Source organism: Coloeus monedula, assembly GCF_965178545.1.
Source record: "Coloeus monedula genome assembly, chromosome: 8".
In the NCBI taxonomy this organism is placed as follows: domain Eukaryota; kingdom Metazoa; phylum Chordata; class Aves; order Passeriformes; family Corvidae; genus Coloeus; species Coloeus monedula.
In genome coordinates this window covers 36,715,030-36,732,385 of record NC_138788.1, presented here as the reverse complement: position 1 = coordinate 36,732,385, position 17,356 = coordinate 36,715,030, and the positions used below count along the sequence as shown (strand labels likewise).

General features: G+C 43.2%; 1 protein-coding gene across 1 annotated transcript; it reads right to left on the bottom strand.

Moving 5' to 3' along the window:
- Nucleotides 1-542: 542 nt before the first annotated feature.
- Nucleotides 543-15,373, bottom strand: MKI67 (marker of proliferation Ki-67; the record flags this gene model as incomplete). The annotated part of the gene is made up of 15 exons (XM_082286336.1): nucleotides 543-679; nucleotides 1,439-4,438; nucleotides 4,771-4,843; nucleotides 5,634-6,841; nucleotides 7,197-7,331; nucleotides 7,417-7,588; nucleotides 8,014-8,129; nucleotides 9,882-10,284; nucleotides 10,853-11,091; nucleotides 11,397-12,833; nucleotides 13,520-13,598; nucleotides 14,154-14,223; nucleotides 14,589-14,704; nucleotides 14,785-14,866; nucleotides 15,282-15,373. The coding sequence occupies 15 exons, from the start codon at nucleotides 15,371-15,373 to the stop codon at nucleotides 543-545; spliced, it is 7,359 nt and encodes a 2,452-aa protein (XP_082142462.1).
- Nucleotides 15,374-17,356: the final 1,983 nt, after the last annotated feature.

Genomic DNA, 17,356 nt, shown 5'->3' with positions numbered 1-17,356 from the left:
ACATTCTTAAAACCAAAAACCCACACCGGTCCCCAATTGTTTACAAGTTTAATGACTTAGAAATCGCATTTTTCAATACAAGCTTTGATTTTTTTAAAAAAAAAACTTATCAAAAATTCAGCATCATAGTTTTGCTAATACAACTGCATTTTTTTTTAAAAGAATATTTACAGAACTCCAATGAAAAATAAAACTTAAGCAGAGAAAAATTTCAGTAGAAAATAGCTTCAGCTGGCAGTAATATGGCTTCCTGATTGCTGAATTGATCAACAGGAAAAGGGAGAGAAATACTGGCATAACAAAATGTATTTCCTGTTTGCAGCTTTGCACAAGCACCCCATGGTTTAGGAACCACCACTAATTGGCAAAGCTACTAAAAAATACCTACCTTCTATCTGTAAACACATTAAGAAATATACTTTGTAAAGCAACCATAGAATTATCAAAAATCTGAGCTTAAAATCTGAGTGCAAATCAATTCACATTAAAAAAAACCTGTAATTGGAATTACTGAATTGATTTAAAAACTGGTTCTGGGACTCCTATTTCTGTGTTCTTCTGCTGGACCTTGTCTTCCTGTCCATCCCTCCAGTGCTCTGAGCTGCCCTTGCATCCTCTTCTCCAAGTTCTTTAGTTTTGTTTCTTCTTCCTTTTTGTAGGGACCCATTTTCATCACTCCCTATTTGCACATGGAAAAATGTCAATTTGTATCATCAGTCAAACATTTCCCACAAAATTCCACCTTCACCTACATTGTTTTGACAGGAAATGTCCCCAGTGACAACATTCCAAAGATTACATCTCTGAATTCAACAAACCAGATACCAACCCCACACTTCTGCACATCCAATATCCTTTAAGTTGGATCCCTGAGGATTTACAGCTATTTCTGAAAGTAGGTTAACATTAATGAGAGCACCAAAACCAATTAGCGGCCATTTGAGCTAAAATTCCTTCCACTGATATGTAAACCTAAAACAGAACCAACACCAAAGTCCTGCAAAAATGAAAACAGAGGAAGTTTTAGGGCAGGAAATTCCTCACTGTGTAGCCCTAAAGAGTTGCTGTCATTTCTACTTCAAGGCATTCATTTGATAATATTTTCTAATTGGGAGTTTTTAAATCAAGCTGAAAATTCCAGGGAATATTTCAGGTGGCCAGCAGGACCAGGGCAGTGATCGTCCCCCATCCTGGGCACTGGGGAGGCACCTCCAGTGCAGTGTCCAGTTTGGGTCCCTCACTTCAGGAAGGACACGGAGAGGCTGGAGCGTGTCCAGAGATGGGAATGGAGCTGGGATCTTGGATCTTTTCCAACCTAAATGATCCCATCATTCTGTGCTCTCCATCAGTAGCCCCCCCCGAGTTCTGCACACATCACACTTGTATCTACACATAACTCAGCCACCCTTAGAAAAGAGAAAGCCAATCCTTGCCTCACCTGATTTTAATCTCTTGGGTGCCACATCCTCTGCTGGCAGCTGGCATTTCCTTCTGCGAGAAGGGGGGGCTGCCTGTGGAGCAGGGTCACCCTCCTGGCCTTTTTCAGACTGATTCTCTTCAGAGCCAGTGGATGTCCCACTCAAATCCTGAGTTTCCAGAGTGCTTCCATTTTCTGGCAAGTCACTGCTTTTACGGAGAGAAGTAGAAGTAGCTGCCTCTAAGGTGAATTCCACCTTCCTCCTATTATTCCTCAGTTGCCTTGTTCTTCCCTGGCATGGATTATTCTGTGGAGATGCATCTTCACTTTCTTTAAGAATCCTCTTCTGACCTCTGCCTCTGGGCAGGTTGGGTTTTCCCCTGAGAGAAGTGGAAGTTGTTTCTTCACAAGTGGAAGAAGTTGTTTTCTTCCTGCCCACTCTGGATGGATTTTCTTTTGCAGGTGGAGCTACTTCCCCAAGTTTACTTTGTTCTTCAGGAATTCCATCCTTACCATCTTCTGGCAAACCTTGACATGAGGTGGGGCTAAGAGCCAGTGAAGTGGTTGCTTGACTTGAGCCCCCTTCTGAAAGATCCCTGTTTTCTTGGGAAAGAGAATTGTCCAAACTCCGTTTTGCTTCCCTACTGTTATTTTTCCTACCACTTTGTTTTGACAGGCCCTGTTTTCCCTGAACAGAGGGGGCACTTTCTTTCCTTCTGCCTCTTCTCAGTTGATTTTCTTTTCCAGGTGGATCACAAGTTTCTAAGGGAACATTTTGTTCTTCTTTGGGAGCTTCTTCATCACCTGCCGGCAAACCGCGTTTCCCTCGAAGAGAGATGGAATTGGCTGTGCGTGATGCCAGAGCAGTTTCTTTCCTTCTGCCCCTTCCTGGTGGCTTCTCCTTTGCACAGGACACTGCTTCCAAAGGCACACTTTCTTCTTCATGAGTACCCTCATCTTTAGTCTCCAACAAGCCACATTTTCTCCAGAGAGGAGCTGAACTTTTTGCCTCTGCTGCTGGATCCATCTTTTTCCTCCTGTCCCTTGCTGATGTATTCACTTTTGCCTGCACAGTTTTATTCCCCAGAGCTGGATTTTCATCTTCTCTCTCTGCCATCTTTTTACCATCCCCTTGCAGCACCCCACGCCTCGTTCTGACAGAAGGAGATCTGGTCTGTGACGCTGCAGCCACCTCGCGTCTCCTCCCCCGTCGCGGTGGATTGTCTTCTGTTGAAGAGGGAGCAGCTTCCAAAGCCGATTCCTGCTCTTGTACAGCCTCATCTTTGCTATGGTCTGCACTTAATGTTTGTTTTTCCACAAAGGCAGGACTAGCTATCTGTGGCATGGAATCAAGTTGCTTTCTCCTGCCCCTCCTTACCTGTGAAGGAGGATTTTCAGAATTCTCATGTTGATTATCTTTGTCAGTCATCCCTTCATCTTCCTCAGGTAAACTTTTTCCTTCAACCACTTTGGAACTGCTTTCTTCAAGCTGAAAATTAACTTTTTTACCTCTTCCTCTTCGACACATCATTGTATTTCCTTGTGCTGGATTCTCCTGCACGATTTCAGTTTGCTTTGCTTTAATTATTCCCCGTTCATTTCTTGTCCTCCTTTGAGCAGGACTGGCACTGCCTGCAGCAGGGACTGCTGAGGCACCTGGGCTGGGCTGGTCCTTCCTGGCTTGGCCTGCATTGACACAAACAGAGCCCAAGGAATTCTGGAGAGAAGATTCATCCACTTCTGCTTCTGAGTTAAATTTGGGAGGAATTGGTTTTAGGCTGTTCACATTTTCAGTAAGTTCATCAGCTTTTTGCTCCAAAGAGTCTTTTTTGCCTCTTCTGTTTCTAGCCCTGTTTGTTTCCAAGTTCTGAGCACTGACTGGCATTTTGTTTGTCTCTGCAGAAGGTGACTCTGCCTTTAATCTTCGAGCTGCCTCTGTTGTATTTTCCTGAGCATTTTCTGTTTCACATCCCTGAGAGCCTTTCATCTCATTTTTCACGTGGGATTGCGTTTCAGCATCAGTTTCAGCTGATGTTTCCTCAGTTTTCTGAGGTGTATTTTCAAGTGCGACCCCACGAGCATCTGCTTTCATTTCAGCTGAGTGCTTTCTGTTTCTAGTACTTCTAAAAGATTTAACTCTTCTCTCTGTTGCCTTTAGTTCAAGTTTAGTGCCATTTTCAGATTTTTGTACTATGGCAGCCTCAGGAGCTTTGTCACAAGTCTGTTCCTGTCTTTGTGTAACCTTTGGGGATGGGTCTTTACGAAGCTTTCTGGTTGGTCCATGAAGTTCTGCTGGAGAAGCTGCTTTACCTTGGTCATTCCTTGGTTGCCTCCCTTTTTTAGGTGGTTGCCTCCCTCTTTTGGGTGGAATCACTGGTTCTGTGTTCTCCACTCCTCTGCGCTTCCTCCTCGGTGACAGGAGCACTTCTTCACTGTCCTCTATCCCACTGTCATTAGCTTTGCTATCAGGTTCATTGGAACCTGTTTGCAGCTGACAAATTTCATTCTGAATGTTTCCAGGGTCTGTCTTTGTGCCTGGATCACCTTCAGTTTCTGACACATCACAGATGCCACAGTCCTGCAGATCCTGTTTGGTATCTGCAGCTGCTTTTTGTAGCACTGAAGAATCTTCAACACAAGACTCAAGATTTCTGTTCAGATGTTTTGACTCCTTCACCCCTTTCCTTTTACCTCTACCTGGTCTCTGAGCAGCTCCAGGTGGTTCTACAGATGCAACAATGTCAAGCCCTTCCCGATCAGGGTCCTTGGGAACAACTTCTTGTATGCAATGTTTTGTCTTCCTTCCTCTTCCCTTATTTTCAGGTGTGATCACTCTCATCTCCTCCTGGGTATCAGGACTCCATAATTCCTTTAAATTCACACCATTTTCACACAGCTTTTCTGTAGCAGGAGGCAGAGCCTTCCTTGGTCTGCCCCTTCTTGGTCTCTGGGCAGGCTGCTCTTCACCAGTTGAGTCCTTCTGTTGAAAACCTTCACCTTGGGAAACTTTTCCTTTCTTTTCTAGAACAGGGTAAAGAGCACAAACAAAAATTAGAAATTACTGTGCCTGATCAAAGTATTTGTGAGTTTCCATTTTCCTGAGAGAGGCATCTTGCTCAAACAAGCCAAAAAACACCCTAATTTAGAAAGGAAGAAATACTTAACCAATTCCTAGATTAAAGGCCAGGCTTCTGAAGTTGTTTAATTTATTTGGGAGGTCAAAGGGAAAAAGGGATCTTAGCTCAGGAAATAGCTGGGCTCACTGACAGAGCTTTAAACTGGATTTGAACTTCATGGTAACATTCATGACTTCGTATATTCACTATTCCTCTAAGCAAAGTATTTGTACTTACCATGTTTATGACCGGAATTAGAACCAGGAAGTGTAATTTCTTCCTGAGAATCCATAGCATTTACTGGTCTGACCTAAGGGAATAAACAACAACTAATAAATGGATGAACTTATTGGAGCCAACCAACACCAGATGAACGTACACCAGTATTTATAAAAATTCTCGTCAAATCCTTTTCATTACAAATGAAATCAATTAGTCTTATAACTATATTCATTTATCTGACAGAAGCACACAAACATAGCGAACTTAATTCTTGCCATCTAGAGTGAAAGAGAACAAACACTGTGGAGAAGCATCTAAACAGCTGCTCAAAGGGAATTTAGGGTATTGAAGAGAAATTGAGTGTTCTGTAGTGTTTTATTGTAGTTCTAAGCATTAAGCCCAGTGATACTCAGCATTTTACCCATGGAATATGAAAATCAAAACCACTTTTTCAGTGATAAATGATACTGGGAGTGATGGCAGCACATCTCCACTGAAGATCAAGATTCTTCTCACAATAAAAACCAGCACCAGAATGAACCAGGCTGGGCACAGACATCACCAAACCTGACCCACTGGATGGAGAGCCTGACTTTTCCTACCTGTAATGGTCACAGTGGAATGGTGAATGAGATGCCGGGAATGCCACTTTTATAGTAAGCCTGTTTTTAATGCCACTTGGCTGGTGATTCTTTAAACAATCTTAAAACACTCATTCGTGACAGATCCCTTCAAATAGATACATTTTAACACACACAAATGCACCTGTCCTAGAAAATGTTGCAAGATACAAGATGTCATACTAGGAAGTCTGAATTCATTTCAAGCACAGGTTTCAAAGTCTAAAAACATCCCTTCCAAAAGTTAAAATGTTTTACCTTCATTTCCTCTGGGGTACCAAACATTTCTGTCACTCCAGCATAGTCCACTTCAGAATCAGCAGATTTCTGCCTGGGTTCTGCCATGAGCCTTTGCAGCCCCACAAAATCCTCAACTGGTTGATATTTCTCTTTAGGAGACTTCATTAATCTGCTAATTCCAAACATGTTTTCTATGGGCTCAGTTTTCTCCTTTGGCGTCTGGAAAATGCGGCTGATCCCAACCATGTCCTCCACGGGCTGGGATTTCAGCTTTCGGACCCTCTTGGTTGAAGTCACACCTGGCACAGCTTTTATGGCTTCCCTGCTCTCTGCTGGAGTCTCCAGCAACCTCTGCAAGGCAATTTCATCTGAGGCTGGTTCCAACTCTTGCTGTGGGGTCCTCATGAGATGCCTGATGCCTGACAAAGCCTCTACAGGCTCCAGTTTCTGATCTGGGGTCTTCAAGAGTTGTTTGATGCCTGACAAAGCCTCTACAGGCTCCAATTTCTGATCTGGGGTCTTCAAGAGCTGTCTGATGCCTGACAAAGCCTCTACAGGCTTTGTCTTCTGCTTTGGGGTCTTCATGAGCCTCTTGATGCCTGACAAAGCCTCTACAGGCTTTGTCTTCTGCTCTGGGGTCTTCATGAGCCTCTTGATACCTGACAAAGCCTCTACAGGCTTTGTCTTCTGCTCTGGGGTCTTCATGAGCCTCTTGATACCTGACAAAGCCTCTACAGGCTTTGTCTTCTGCTCTGGGGTCTTCATGAGCCTCTTGATGCCTGACAAAGCCTCTACAGGCTTTGTCTTCTGCTCTGGGGTCTTCATGAGCCTCTTGATACCTGACAAAGCCTCTACAGGCTTTGTCTTCTGCTCTGGGGTCTTCATGAGACTCTTGATACCTGACAAAACCTCTCCCGGTTCTGACCTTTGCACGGGGGTCCTTAAAATCTTCCTTTTGCCTGACATGACCTCAGCTGGCTCCAACTCCTGCTTTGGAGTCCTCCTTTTACTTCCTGATTTCACCAGAGATGGTGGTTTTTCTGGAATTACTGCCAAACTATCCACATCATCTTCATGCATAGCTTTTCTTTTTTCAGGAGTTTTTGTGGCTATTTCATCAAACATGGATGGAGATGACTCCTCTCTCAGAAAGTGGAATATGCCTGAACTCTCTTGCTTCTGTTCTGAAGCATCTGAATTATTTAATGGTGACACCATCATCTCTCCTGAAATAAGCAGTAGATTTATGTCATTTGGAAAATAAATTAAGCAGAAAATCCTGTAGAATCAAAAATCTACTCAAATACAATCTTCTAGAAACCAAAATCCAAACACGTGCATGGGTTTGCTGCCATGTCTGAAACAACACTTCAACAGTTTTTGAAGTTTCACACCAAATAAAATGAATGATAAATTATCCTACTCAGAAGTTAACTGGAACTACAACATTTTCTTCTAATACCTCAAATTTCAATGGTTCCTTTCATGGGTTACTGGCTGCTTCACCTCAGTTAAGTCTGCCCAGGCTGAAATTGCTGCTAACCCAAAATATACCTAAACATTCCTTTTTTTTAAACCTACCAGATTCCTCAGGAGTGTGCAAGTCAGAAATGTCCCCTGCAGCACACAGTGGTGTGAACTCAGCATTCTGAGCAGCAGCCAAAGATAATGTTCTTCCATCCTGATTTTTCGGAGTTTGAAACATTTCAGGCACTCCTAGAAATTGTATTTGGAGAAATGAGCACATGTTTTGACAAAAGAACTGCACAGCTGGCAGAGTGAGCAGACTTTAAAATCTCACCTGTGAAGCTTTCATCCATATCCATGTTTAGCTTCAGCATGGGATTTTTTACCACTTTAGGGATGTGTCCAGCAGATCTGATTGTGGTGGAATAAGCTCTACCTACAACTATAGTAGCAGGTGACTCTGCATGACCCGTGCTGAAGTGATCTTTTATTTTCTTCTCTGGAGTCTGCAGAGGTAAAGGAAAAAGAAAATAAAGAGTTATTAACCCAAGATTCTTCTTGCTGGAAGAGGTGGCCGAGCTCCTTCCACCATTTATCACTAGTCCTGGTTCACTGGGAGGTTCCAGATGACTGGAGGATGTCCAGTGCTAAGAAGGGTTGGAAGGCCCAGCCAGCCTGAGATTAGGAAAGGAAAGGCAGGTCCTGCCTGATTTCTATGATCAGAGGTTGGACTCCATGATACTGGAAGTCTTTTCCAACCTTAAAAATTTCATGATTCCTTTTGTACAAATCTCCATTTCCCACATGCTGTGAGAGACATCAACCCCCATTTTATACCACACCAGGAGCTTCCAGCTTCTCTATCAAAATCCACCCAAGCTGTTTGGTGGTCATGCAAGAAAATAAAACAAAGAAAGACAAAAAAGGATACCTTTGGTGGGTGGTTTATCCTCTTCAGGGGTCTTCCTTTACGGACACTTTTTTTAGCAATCTTTGACTGTGGTCTTGCAACTCCCAATTTTACCACTTCTGCCCAAGATTTTGCAACTAGAAGCAAATGAGAAAAAACCACTTCAACTCTCAGCTGTGTAAATGGAAGTTGGCAATTTTATTTCTTTATGGTTCCCATACATTTTCTGCAGTCTGCCAGAGGAAACTGTTTGTTATTATCTGACAACACCTAAAGTGTTCTCTGAAATATTTTCAATTCGAAAACCCAGTTTCACCTTAAGTTTAAGAAGAGTACAAGTACCCAGTGTGTCTTTCCACACCAAAACAATGAGCTTCACACAGTGTCAAACACAGCTCAGATCCTACAAGTGAACTCTGACCCAGTTCCTTCCTTCCTCTTTTGTAAGGAACTCATTTTTCCCAACAGAAACTCGCCATGAGCCTTTCAGCCTTGTTTATTACAGATGAGCTTTCCTCTGGTGAGATTTAACTTAAGAGAAATTGTTTCCAAGTGAAGTTTCTTTCACCACTTCCTGAGGAATTTCAGTCAGGAAAACTATTTATTTATCCTGCATTTAGATCTACACAGACTTCCCATAATTTTTCTTGTATCACCTTCTCCTTGTGGCACACTCCCAAAATTCCTGAAACAAGGTTACCTTCATCACAGCATCATTCTGTACACAGCAGTGGGAGCAGGGAATTACAGCTGTGGAATAAATGAAGCTGGAAGTTGTAGGACACCTGCCTTGTTAGTTCAAAAAAAATTTATCAAAACACAAGGATTTATATAAAAGAAATGATTTTTTAAAGTAGAGATAAAAAGGGGAATGCTGTTCCTAAAGAAAAGGATGTTATTACTCTCTTGTCAGAATTGCTGTCAGTCTGTAAATAAAAAGAACTTTGAAAAGCTGACATTGCCAGGATATGCAAGATGCAGAGAAAAATGCCAAGCGTCCAGGAAATTATCTGAAAAAGCACTGGAAACAGAGTTTTATTTTGGATCTGAAATTTTAAGAGCTGTGATGTTCTTTTCATGTTACTGAAGGAACTGATGCAGTGATATTAAAAAGCACTTTACAAAGAGGTGGTGAGAAATGGAGTGCCATCAACATTTGTGAACAGCTCTGCTGCCATTAAAATGAACAGAATAATAAAAAGCAATAAAAATTCCTGGGTGAATGGTGAATTTGACTTTGTCAAACTAATTTCACTGATGAAAACAGGTGACAAATACACCCTACCTAAAAGTTTATTCAAAATTCAAAACTTGAAGAACCAGAGCTCCCCTATTACAGTTTCCAATGCTGTCAAAACTATTTCAAATCAGTGCTCAACACCAAGAATTCTGAAGATTTGAAAGTAACACCCAGTTATGATCTTATTTTTTATTTCTATCCATTATGTACCACTGTGAGTTGTTAAACTCAGTCCAGTTCCCAGACAAAGGTTGTGAGCCTTGTACAAAAATAAGGCACGAAGTGAAGCTGCCTTGCTATAAAATGTTACATTTTTGAAAACAAAATGGATGTGATAAACATGGCTTGGTTTAAGACTACTTGAACTTGACAGACTTTAAAGATCACGACTCTAAACTTGCAAAGAGAATGTTAATTTTAGCTTTTTTCAATGTCTGAACTTTAAGATTTGTGTTTAAATGAGTTTATAGATGCTTTAATAAATCTGCTTTATGAATGAGAAAATGCAACACTTTGCACTTCCAAGAAGCCCAGCAGACTTCAGAAGATTCACCAATTATTTGGTGCATAACAAAAAGGCCTTCTCCAGTTTGGTTCCTGTATTTTAAAGCGTGAAAGTGACTATTAAAAATTATCTGTTGAAACCAACCTAATAAATTGGCACTGGAGGCACCACTTCTCCTCTTGGCAGTGATAACAGCCACAGCTCCACCTCTGCTCTTCATGGCAGTGCCCTTCAAACCCAGCTGGGCACTTCTGTTTGACGTGGTGGGTGTCACTGTCGCAAAGGCTTTGGCATCCTGGGCAGCAGGACAAGATTTCGGTGTTTTCCCTCGGATACCGCTTCTCTCCTTTGGATCCACATCTTCAGCACCAGCATCCTTCTCCTCTGCAATTGGGAATGGTGTGGGGGGCTGGGAGATGGAGAAACGCCCTTTCCTGAAAGGGGCTGGAGAGCCTGAAAGAACTTTGGGTGTTGCCTTCCCTGAGGGAGGGAATAAGGCACCTGGAGACTGCTGGGCTGGGGAATTTTTGGGTGACCTTTTTTCTTCCTGGTAAAAAAAAAATAGACATTAGTGAATGGAGGATATTTCCTTCTTTCTAATGAGGTGATCTGTCCAGGGGAACGCTGCCTGAGACCAGGATTATTTTACTCTTTTCAGGAATGATACAGGAAATGATTCCTAAACTGTTGATCAAGTTTGGGGCTAAGTTTGGCAGGAGGGTTTACCTTCCTTTTGATCCTCACACTTTCCCATCCTTACCATTCATCCATCCCCAGCCACCAATTAAATCATTTTATGTCAAATTTAGATTCAGATTGATTGATTTTTAATTTTTAGTCTGTTTTTTCCTCGTGTGTTTTACCCATCCATTAAGTATCAGAGTGACCTCGCCAATGAGCTTTGTGGCACTTCCACCTTAAAAATAAACCTGGTTTTGCTGATGCCTTTGCTGATGGTTCTTTGAGCATCCCAAATCACTCATGAGTGACACCAGCATGCATCACACAAGATTTACTACTCATTTTGAATTAATAAATAATAAATACATATAATACAATTTATAAATTCTGATCACAGTAATGGACTCAGCAACTTGATTGCTCATAACATTTACCTGATCTATCAAGTGCTTCAACCCCTGATCCTTTTTGAGCACAGCCCGAGGAGAGTTTCCGTAGGGTAAACTCCGCCTGGCAGGGAGAGCTCCTCTTTTCAAGGGAGAGTTGGGAGGCAAACTTTTATCAAAGAGTTCTGGACTCAGATGACCACCAAAAGACACTCTTTTTCTTTTTCCCAAAGTTTGAGGGAGCATCTCACCACTCCTCCTCTTCTGAGGGATTCTTTTTGTCTTGCCTGAAAAGAACAATTAAAAATATTTTTACATTATCTAAGAAACCAAGGCAGCATTTTAAGCCTTCCTTCTGCATTTCAAAGTTGGAAACAAACCCAAAGAAACTTACCTTAAAGAGAAACAGATTCAATCCAGGACATTTTATACATATTGTGTATTGTTATGGTCAAATGTAACTCCATGATAAATATTTTACAATTAGTGTCAGCAACTGTTTCTGCATTTTATCCCAGTGGAAGAATTCTTAGGAAAGTGTTACAGCATTTCTCTAATATCAAAAACAAGGCAGGGGATCCAATGTATTTACCTGAATCTTCTCCATTCAAGAGGCCAGGAGTTTTAGTTTCTGAGCCAGGCTCAGTGACTTTGAGCTCAGCAGCACTTCCAGACCTTCTCTTGGCTGATGGTCTCTGAGGTGTTGCAGCACTGGCATCTTCCAAATCCTCGTTTTGGTGATACCCCTCCACGCCCAGCTCTGCTGAAGTTCCACTGGCTTTTCTGCTTGAATCATGATGTTCCTGACCAGCGTTTGTCTCCAGTGCTGTTTCAGTCAGCACTCCAGAGGTCCTTGGCCTTCCCCTTTTCCTTCCAGAGCCAGGTGTCTGAGCAGCAGGAGATGCCATTATCCCTTCTGAAGCCGGTGCCTCTGAATGGACACTTTTGTCCAAGAAATTTTTACTTTGCCTGCTGTTTCTTCTGGGACTCTTGGAATTAGAGAGAGAGGCAGAGTTATCCAGGTTTGCCTGATCCCAGATCTCTTTCAGCACTTCTTGGACAGGTTTTCCTGGTGTTTGTTGTTTGCTGTTTCGTCTTTGCTTTAAGCATTTGTCTTCTGGCAAAGGCAGTTGTGTGCTATCAATTCTGCACACTGAATCTTCCCCTGCAGCTCCAGCTGGGATTTCTGGAAGAGACTTCAATTTCAAGGACCCACGCCGTGGGGTTCTTGGAGTCTCAGAATTTCCAGGATTCATTCCACTGGCTTCTTTGGGAGGTGACACAAACAGAGACCGAGGACTCTTCCTCCTGGGCGTTGGTGTGGACAGCACACATTTACCTCCTTCAGCAGCGCTGGGGGTGGGCGGTGTGGGGCTGCATATTGTCCTTTTAGCTGGACAATCCAACCTTTCTATGGAGCACTGCTGCAGTGAAAACAGGGAATTCCTGTGGTTCTCCTTGCTGGGTTTGGGTGTAACAGCAGAATGTTTGTATCTGCCTGGTGTCCCTAATTCCTTAGGATCCTGCAAAGGACTCTGACTGGTATCTCCTGGCACCACCTTTGAAATGGGAGTTCGAGGACTCCTGGTAAAACTCTTTCTGGGAGTTCTTCCTACAGCTGACAGCTGCTTAAATCCTGAGCTGTTTCCTTCTTCTCTTCTTACAATTGTACATTCTTCAATATCTTCCCTTCTGCCTGTTTCCTTTCCTTTAGTCAGGCTGCCCAGATCAGAAAGATGACTCAGGGATGAAATGGGAGCATTTGGTTCTGGCAGAACACTCCCAGGGTCTCCTTTTGCAGCTTGTTGAGAGGCACTTCCCCTGTGCAGAGGTTTTTCCACTTTCAGCTCATTCTTCAGGTTTTCATAGAGTTTACTAAAGGGGGACACTTCATTTTGCTTTTTAAGAACATGATGTATTCTCTGTGAAGATTTGGGTGTTCGGAGTTTGACAGGGAAAGCTTTAGGAAGATTTTCCTCTGGAGTTCGTTTATTTTCATTGGCATTTTTCTCTTCACACTCAGCATTATCTACACAGTAAGCAAAACAAAACAAAAATACAGACGCAGAGTTACTTCAAAATGGTAGAACTACACCTATAAGTTCCATAAATACAGATTAAAAATTCCTTCTTTTCCCTCCCAAGATGGTCAACCAGGATCTACTGAAATGGAACACTTGGAAGCAGCCTGGGCTTTTTGCATTGGAACAAAAACCTGTCAGAAATGATAATAAAGAACCTTCTCTGAAACTGAGGATTATTTAAGATAAGAAGGATAAGAAGGTGAAGCCCTGGCATTTAACCAGTCTATGGGTTATAATCATCCAGAATTAGCAGCTCTGGATTTTTCTGGTTCTACACGAAACAGCTCCTGTAAACAATTATTTCAGTATCTACCAGGTACCTCCAAAATTACACTTGTTTCAATTTTTTATTAGGGAAGAATGCATGAGAGAATGCGGTATTTGCTCAAAAAAGGTGTAGCTGTAGGTCAGCAGAGAAGTTCAAGTTAAATTTTAATGACAGAGGTGAATTCACATCTCTCATGGTGAGATGTAAGTGTGATGCGGTAATTGCTGACATAGCAAGGTGTTCTCAGATTGAAAAGTCTTAAAATGCCTTTTTTTCCCTCCTTTAACCTTGTTTGAATTCTTATGCTAAGCAAAAACACAGTTAAGGGGACAAAAGCAAAGTCCCCAGAGAAGAGGAACCAACCTGAGGCATCAAGACTTTTAGCTCCTGAAGTTTGTTTGTGTAATAATTCCACTCCTGCCACCTGCTGAACATGAAGAACCTGTAAATTTGTACAACATTACAGCAGAGCAACAAAGATTTTACAGTTTAGCTTTCAATTCTACATTGAAAAAAACTACTTATGAGAGACCATGCATTGTCCCTAAACAGGCATTAAAGTATTCAAATTAAATCCTTGAACTTTGCAATAGTTAACATTGAGTAATACATTTGAGACTCTAAAGAGGAGAGGTTGATCTTGTTTTATCATTTAAATTCTGAGCTGTCAAAGCAGCTGTAAAATCAGAATAAAAACACTCGAATCTCCCCTTCTTACCAGACCCAGTGGAAGATTCATAGCTCTATCTATATTAGTAACATCATGAATTATTAATTGTCTTTTACCAAAACCAGACAAATTTTTGACTAAAATTTAGACTAAAAATTACTAAATTTTGAGGAGTATTTATCTGAAGGAGTTTATTTGTATTTTAGAGAGAAAGGCACTTCAGGACTGAAAAACTACCCCTAAGAAGAAAACAGAACAAGGAAATAAAAAGCCATATCACTACTACCAATGTAGTGGTGAAGAAAATGCCCACAGCCACAAATTTACCTGCAGAGTTTCATCTTTTGGAGACCTGGAACGCCTCTTTTTCGGAGTTGATTGCAGAGGATATTCAAACCTGAAAGAAATATTTTAAAATACTATTTTTTGTCAAATAGTTGATGACTTAAATTCCTGTTATTAAGAGGAATGACCTAGGAATAGTTGTCCCTTCCCAACAATGCACACATCTCAATTTGAAAGGCTTTAGCAACTTAAAACCACTTTCAATTTCTCCCTAAAACTGACAACTCTTGAAACAAAATCAGAATTATCCCTCTAGACAGTTCTATCTTTATTGATTTAGCTTAATGTAATATAAGTGATAAAAAGATATCTTTAAGCAATCCTGCCTTCTCATGAAGGCCTGTAAGACTTTATGAACCAAACTTCATTAATTTACACTCTAGCATCAAATAATTAAAGTGTGGTCCTGGCACCCACCTGAAAGAACGATCAATAATGGTTAACACATCTCCGTGCTTCAGGAGAACAGGCTGCTCAAAGCAAGCCCCATTCAGCTGCGTGGGGTTTACTGTGCTTAAATTAGTCAGGACTGCCTAAAAATCAAACAAAGAGTTCAGTGACTGCCGAGATGCACCAAGGCAATGCATATTTCAGTAAAACATGAGCAGCTCACCTCCTTGTTCTCATTTATCTCAATTTTGCAGTGCTCGTTGGACACCCACGGCAGTCGCATGCGGATGTCACATTCTGTTTTCCTGGGGGGAAACACAAGTTCAGTTTCACACAAAACACAGGGAAATCTGCTGTAGAATTAGGGAATTTCCCAACATTTCAGTTAATAATGGTACAGCAGCATAATTTCTCAATTTGAAGAAAATCTCTAATGCTTTTGATTTGCTGTTGGTCTTATCACTTTTATTCCCTTCCCCACATTTCCTGTGGCCAGAAATTTAAAAGTCAATCAATAAACAGAAGTAGTTCTGGCAAGGAAAGGACAAGTAATAAAATAAAGTTCAGCTTTCTACTGTAACATCAACCTTAATCCAGTCTCACCTTCCCTCCCTCTTTACACCATTCCTCCATTAACATTTATTTTTTGTAAATAAGCATTAAAAGACCTGATCTGCAGGAAAACACTCATTATTTCAATGTATGCAAGCAAATTCTCACCTTCCAAATAAACAAGAAGTTGAGGTGAGTGGAAAAACAATTCCATCAGTCCCATTCCTTTTAATGACAACGATTTCCCCATAGCGTGGCATCTTCAAATATAAAGAACCTTACCTATAAAAAACATGCAGATTACTCATCCTAATTTGGTTTACATGCTTACAAGAGTAAATCGATGTAAGTTTTTATGTTTTATTTTTGTTCCAGAGATGAGATATTTACCCATGGGCAGCAGAAGAATCTCGGTGCTGTTTACATGTGTTTGTTTCCCTGTGTAGAAAACTGGGAATATGTTTATATAAATTGTTAGACTACTCACAGGTATTCAGGAGATTTTTGCTACCCATCAGAACCTTGGAAAGGTTCAGGAGCAACACAGATTATATTTTGTCCCGTAAGCAATTTAAAAACTCACTCCTCCTCAGCTAAATCCGAATCTTTCAATCTCTTACCTAGACGGAAATTTTCAGATTTAGATTTAAAATAGAGACCAAATGACTGCAGTTGTGTGCTCCAGGAAAAGCAGGGAATAGTGGCATCAGCTCCCAGGAGCACTGGCAGGAACAGCTGGGAAGAGGCTGGAAATCGGGAAATTGCTGATCTCTGTCGCGATGGGCTGCGACAGAGCTGAGAGGGAAGCAAGTGCAGATCGCGGCAGAAGGAGAAACAGCACTGGACTGGCATAAGAACCCCAAAGCCACAGCACAAGCGATGCACTTCTTATATATTTCCATGTAACGCATTACTTAATGTATAAATGCGATTGCCACAAGCGAGCCTTAAGGAAGCATCTTTATAAACGCTCTATATTTGAAAGCAGCAAGGTAAAAACAACGGAATTAAAAGCAGTTAAGAGAGACCCTTATGGAATGTTTGGGTCGGTTTCATGCGATAAACACTTGTTGACAACAGGACACAACTTTGGGGCGAACCCGGCAGTCCCTTCGGCTTTTAGGGAACGCAAATAAATACTCGGTATCCCGTACCGAGAGTTCCCCGTCCAGGCAGCCACCAACTCCTACAAGCCAAAAAAGGCACATGAGCTGCAGATGCCGAAGTTTATAAGCCAGGGCTCCGGGCGGTCACGGCACAGGTAAACACCGGGGGAGAGCGGGGCAACAGCCACCACGGCAGGGGCAAGAGCCATCATGGGGGGGGGTAGGTGGCCACCGAGGGGAAGATGTCAGGCGGCCCAACTCCTCCCCGCGGCTCCCTTAACCCAAAGCCGCATCCCCCCGGCGCTGCTCCCCTCACCCGCTCGCCCACCCGTACCTGGATCTGTCAGAGCCCTGAGGGGCCCCGTGCGGCGGCGTCCGACGCGCCCCCCCCGCGCTCCAGGCACGGCGCGACGCCGACTGAGCCCTTCCCGCGCGCGCGCGCCGGCCCCCGAGACCTCGCACTGAACGCCCCATTCCCCTCCCCACCACGGCTGTATTCCTCCGCCAGGCACCGAAACGGAACCCCCCGGGAGCCGCGCAGACAGACGGACAGGAGCGGCAGCCGCCGCCCGCGCCTGCCGGCAGCAGCCGTGGCTGAGGGGACAGCACCGAGCCCTTCTGGCCGCGACAAACGGCACCGGACAGAGGGACTCTTTTAGCTTTACCCCGTGCCGGATCGGCGGAAGGAGAAACGAACGCACCTAGGTTGCTTCGCTGACCGTTGAACATTCGAAAAGGAGCGCGGCGGCTTCTGATTGGCGGAGGGGGCGGCGCGCGGCGCGCAGCGGAGCCAATGAGAAGCGGCGAGGGCGGTTTGAGTTCAAACGGAGGCGCCGCCCCCCGGAGCCGCTCGCGCCTCAGGCGCCGCCCGGGGCGGGGCGGAGCCACCGCGGAGCCACCCGGGCCCTCATGGCAGGGGCAGGCCGGGACACGGCTTCTGATCGAACCTGTGCCTGAACATGGATCTGTACCTGTGCCCCAGCCTAAACCTGTACTTGTGCCCGAAACTGAACCAGTATATGAACCCGTGCTTGTAGCTGTACCTCTGTCCATGAACCTGGACCTATATCTGTACCTGTGCATAAAGCTGTCCTGGACCTGTGCCTGAATCTGTACCTGAGCCTGTAGCCATAACAG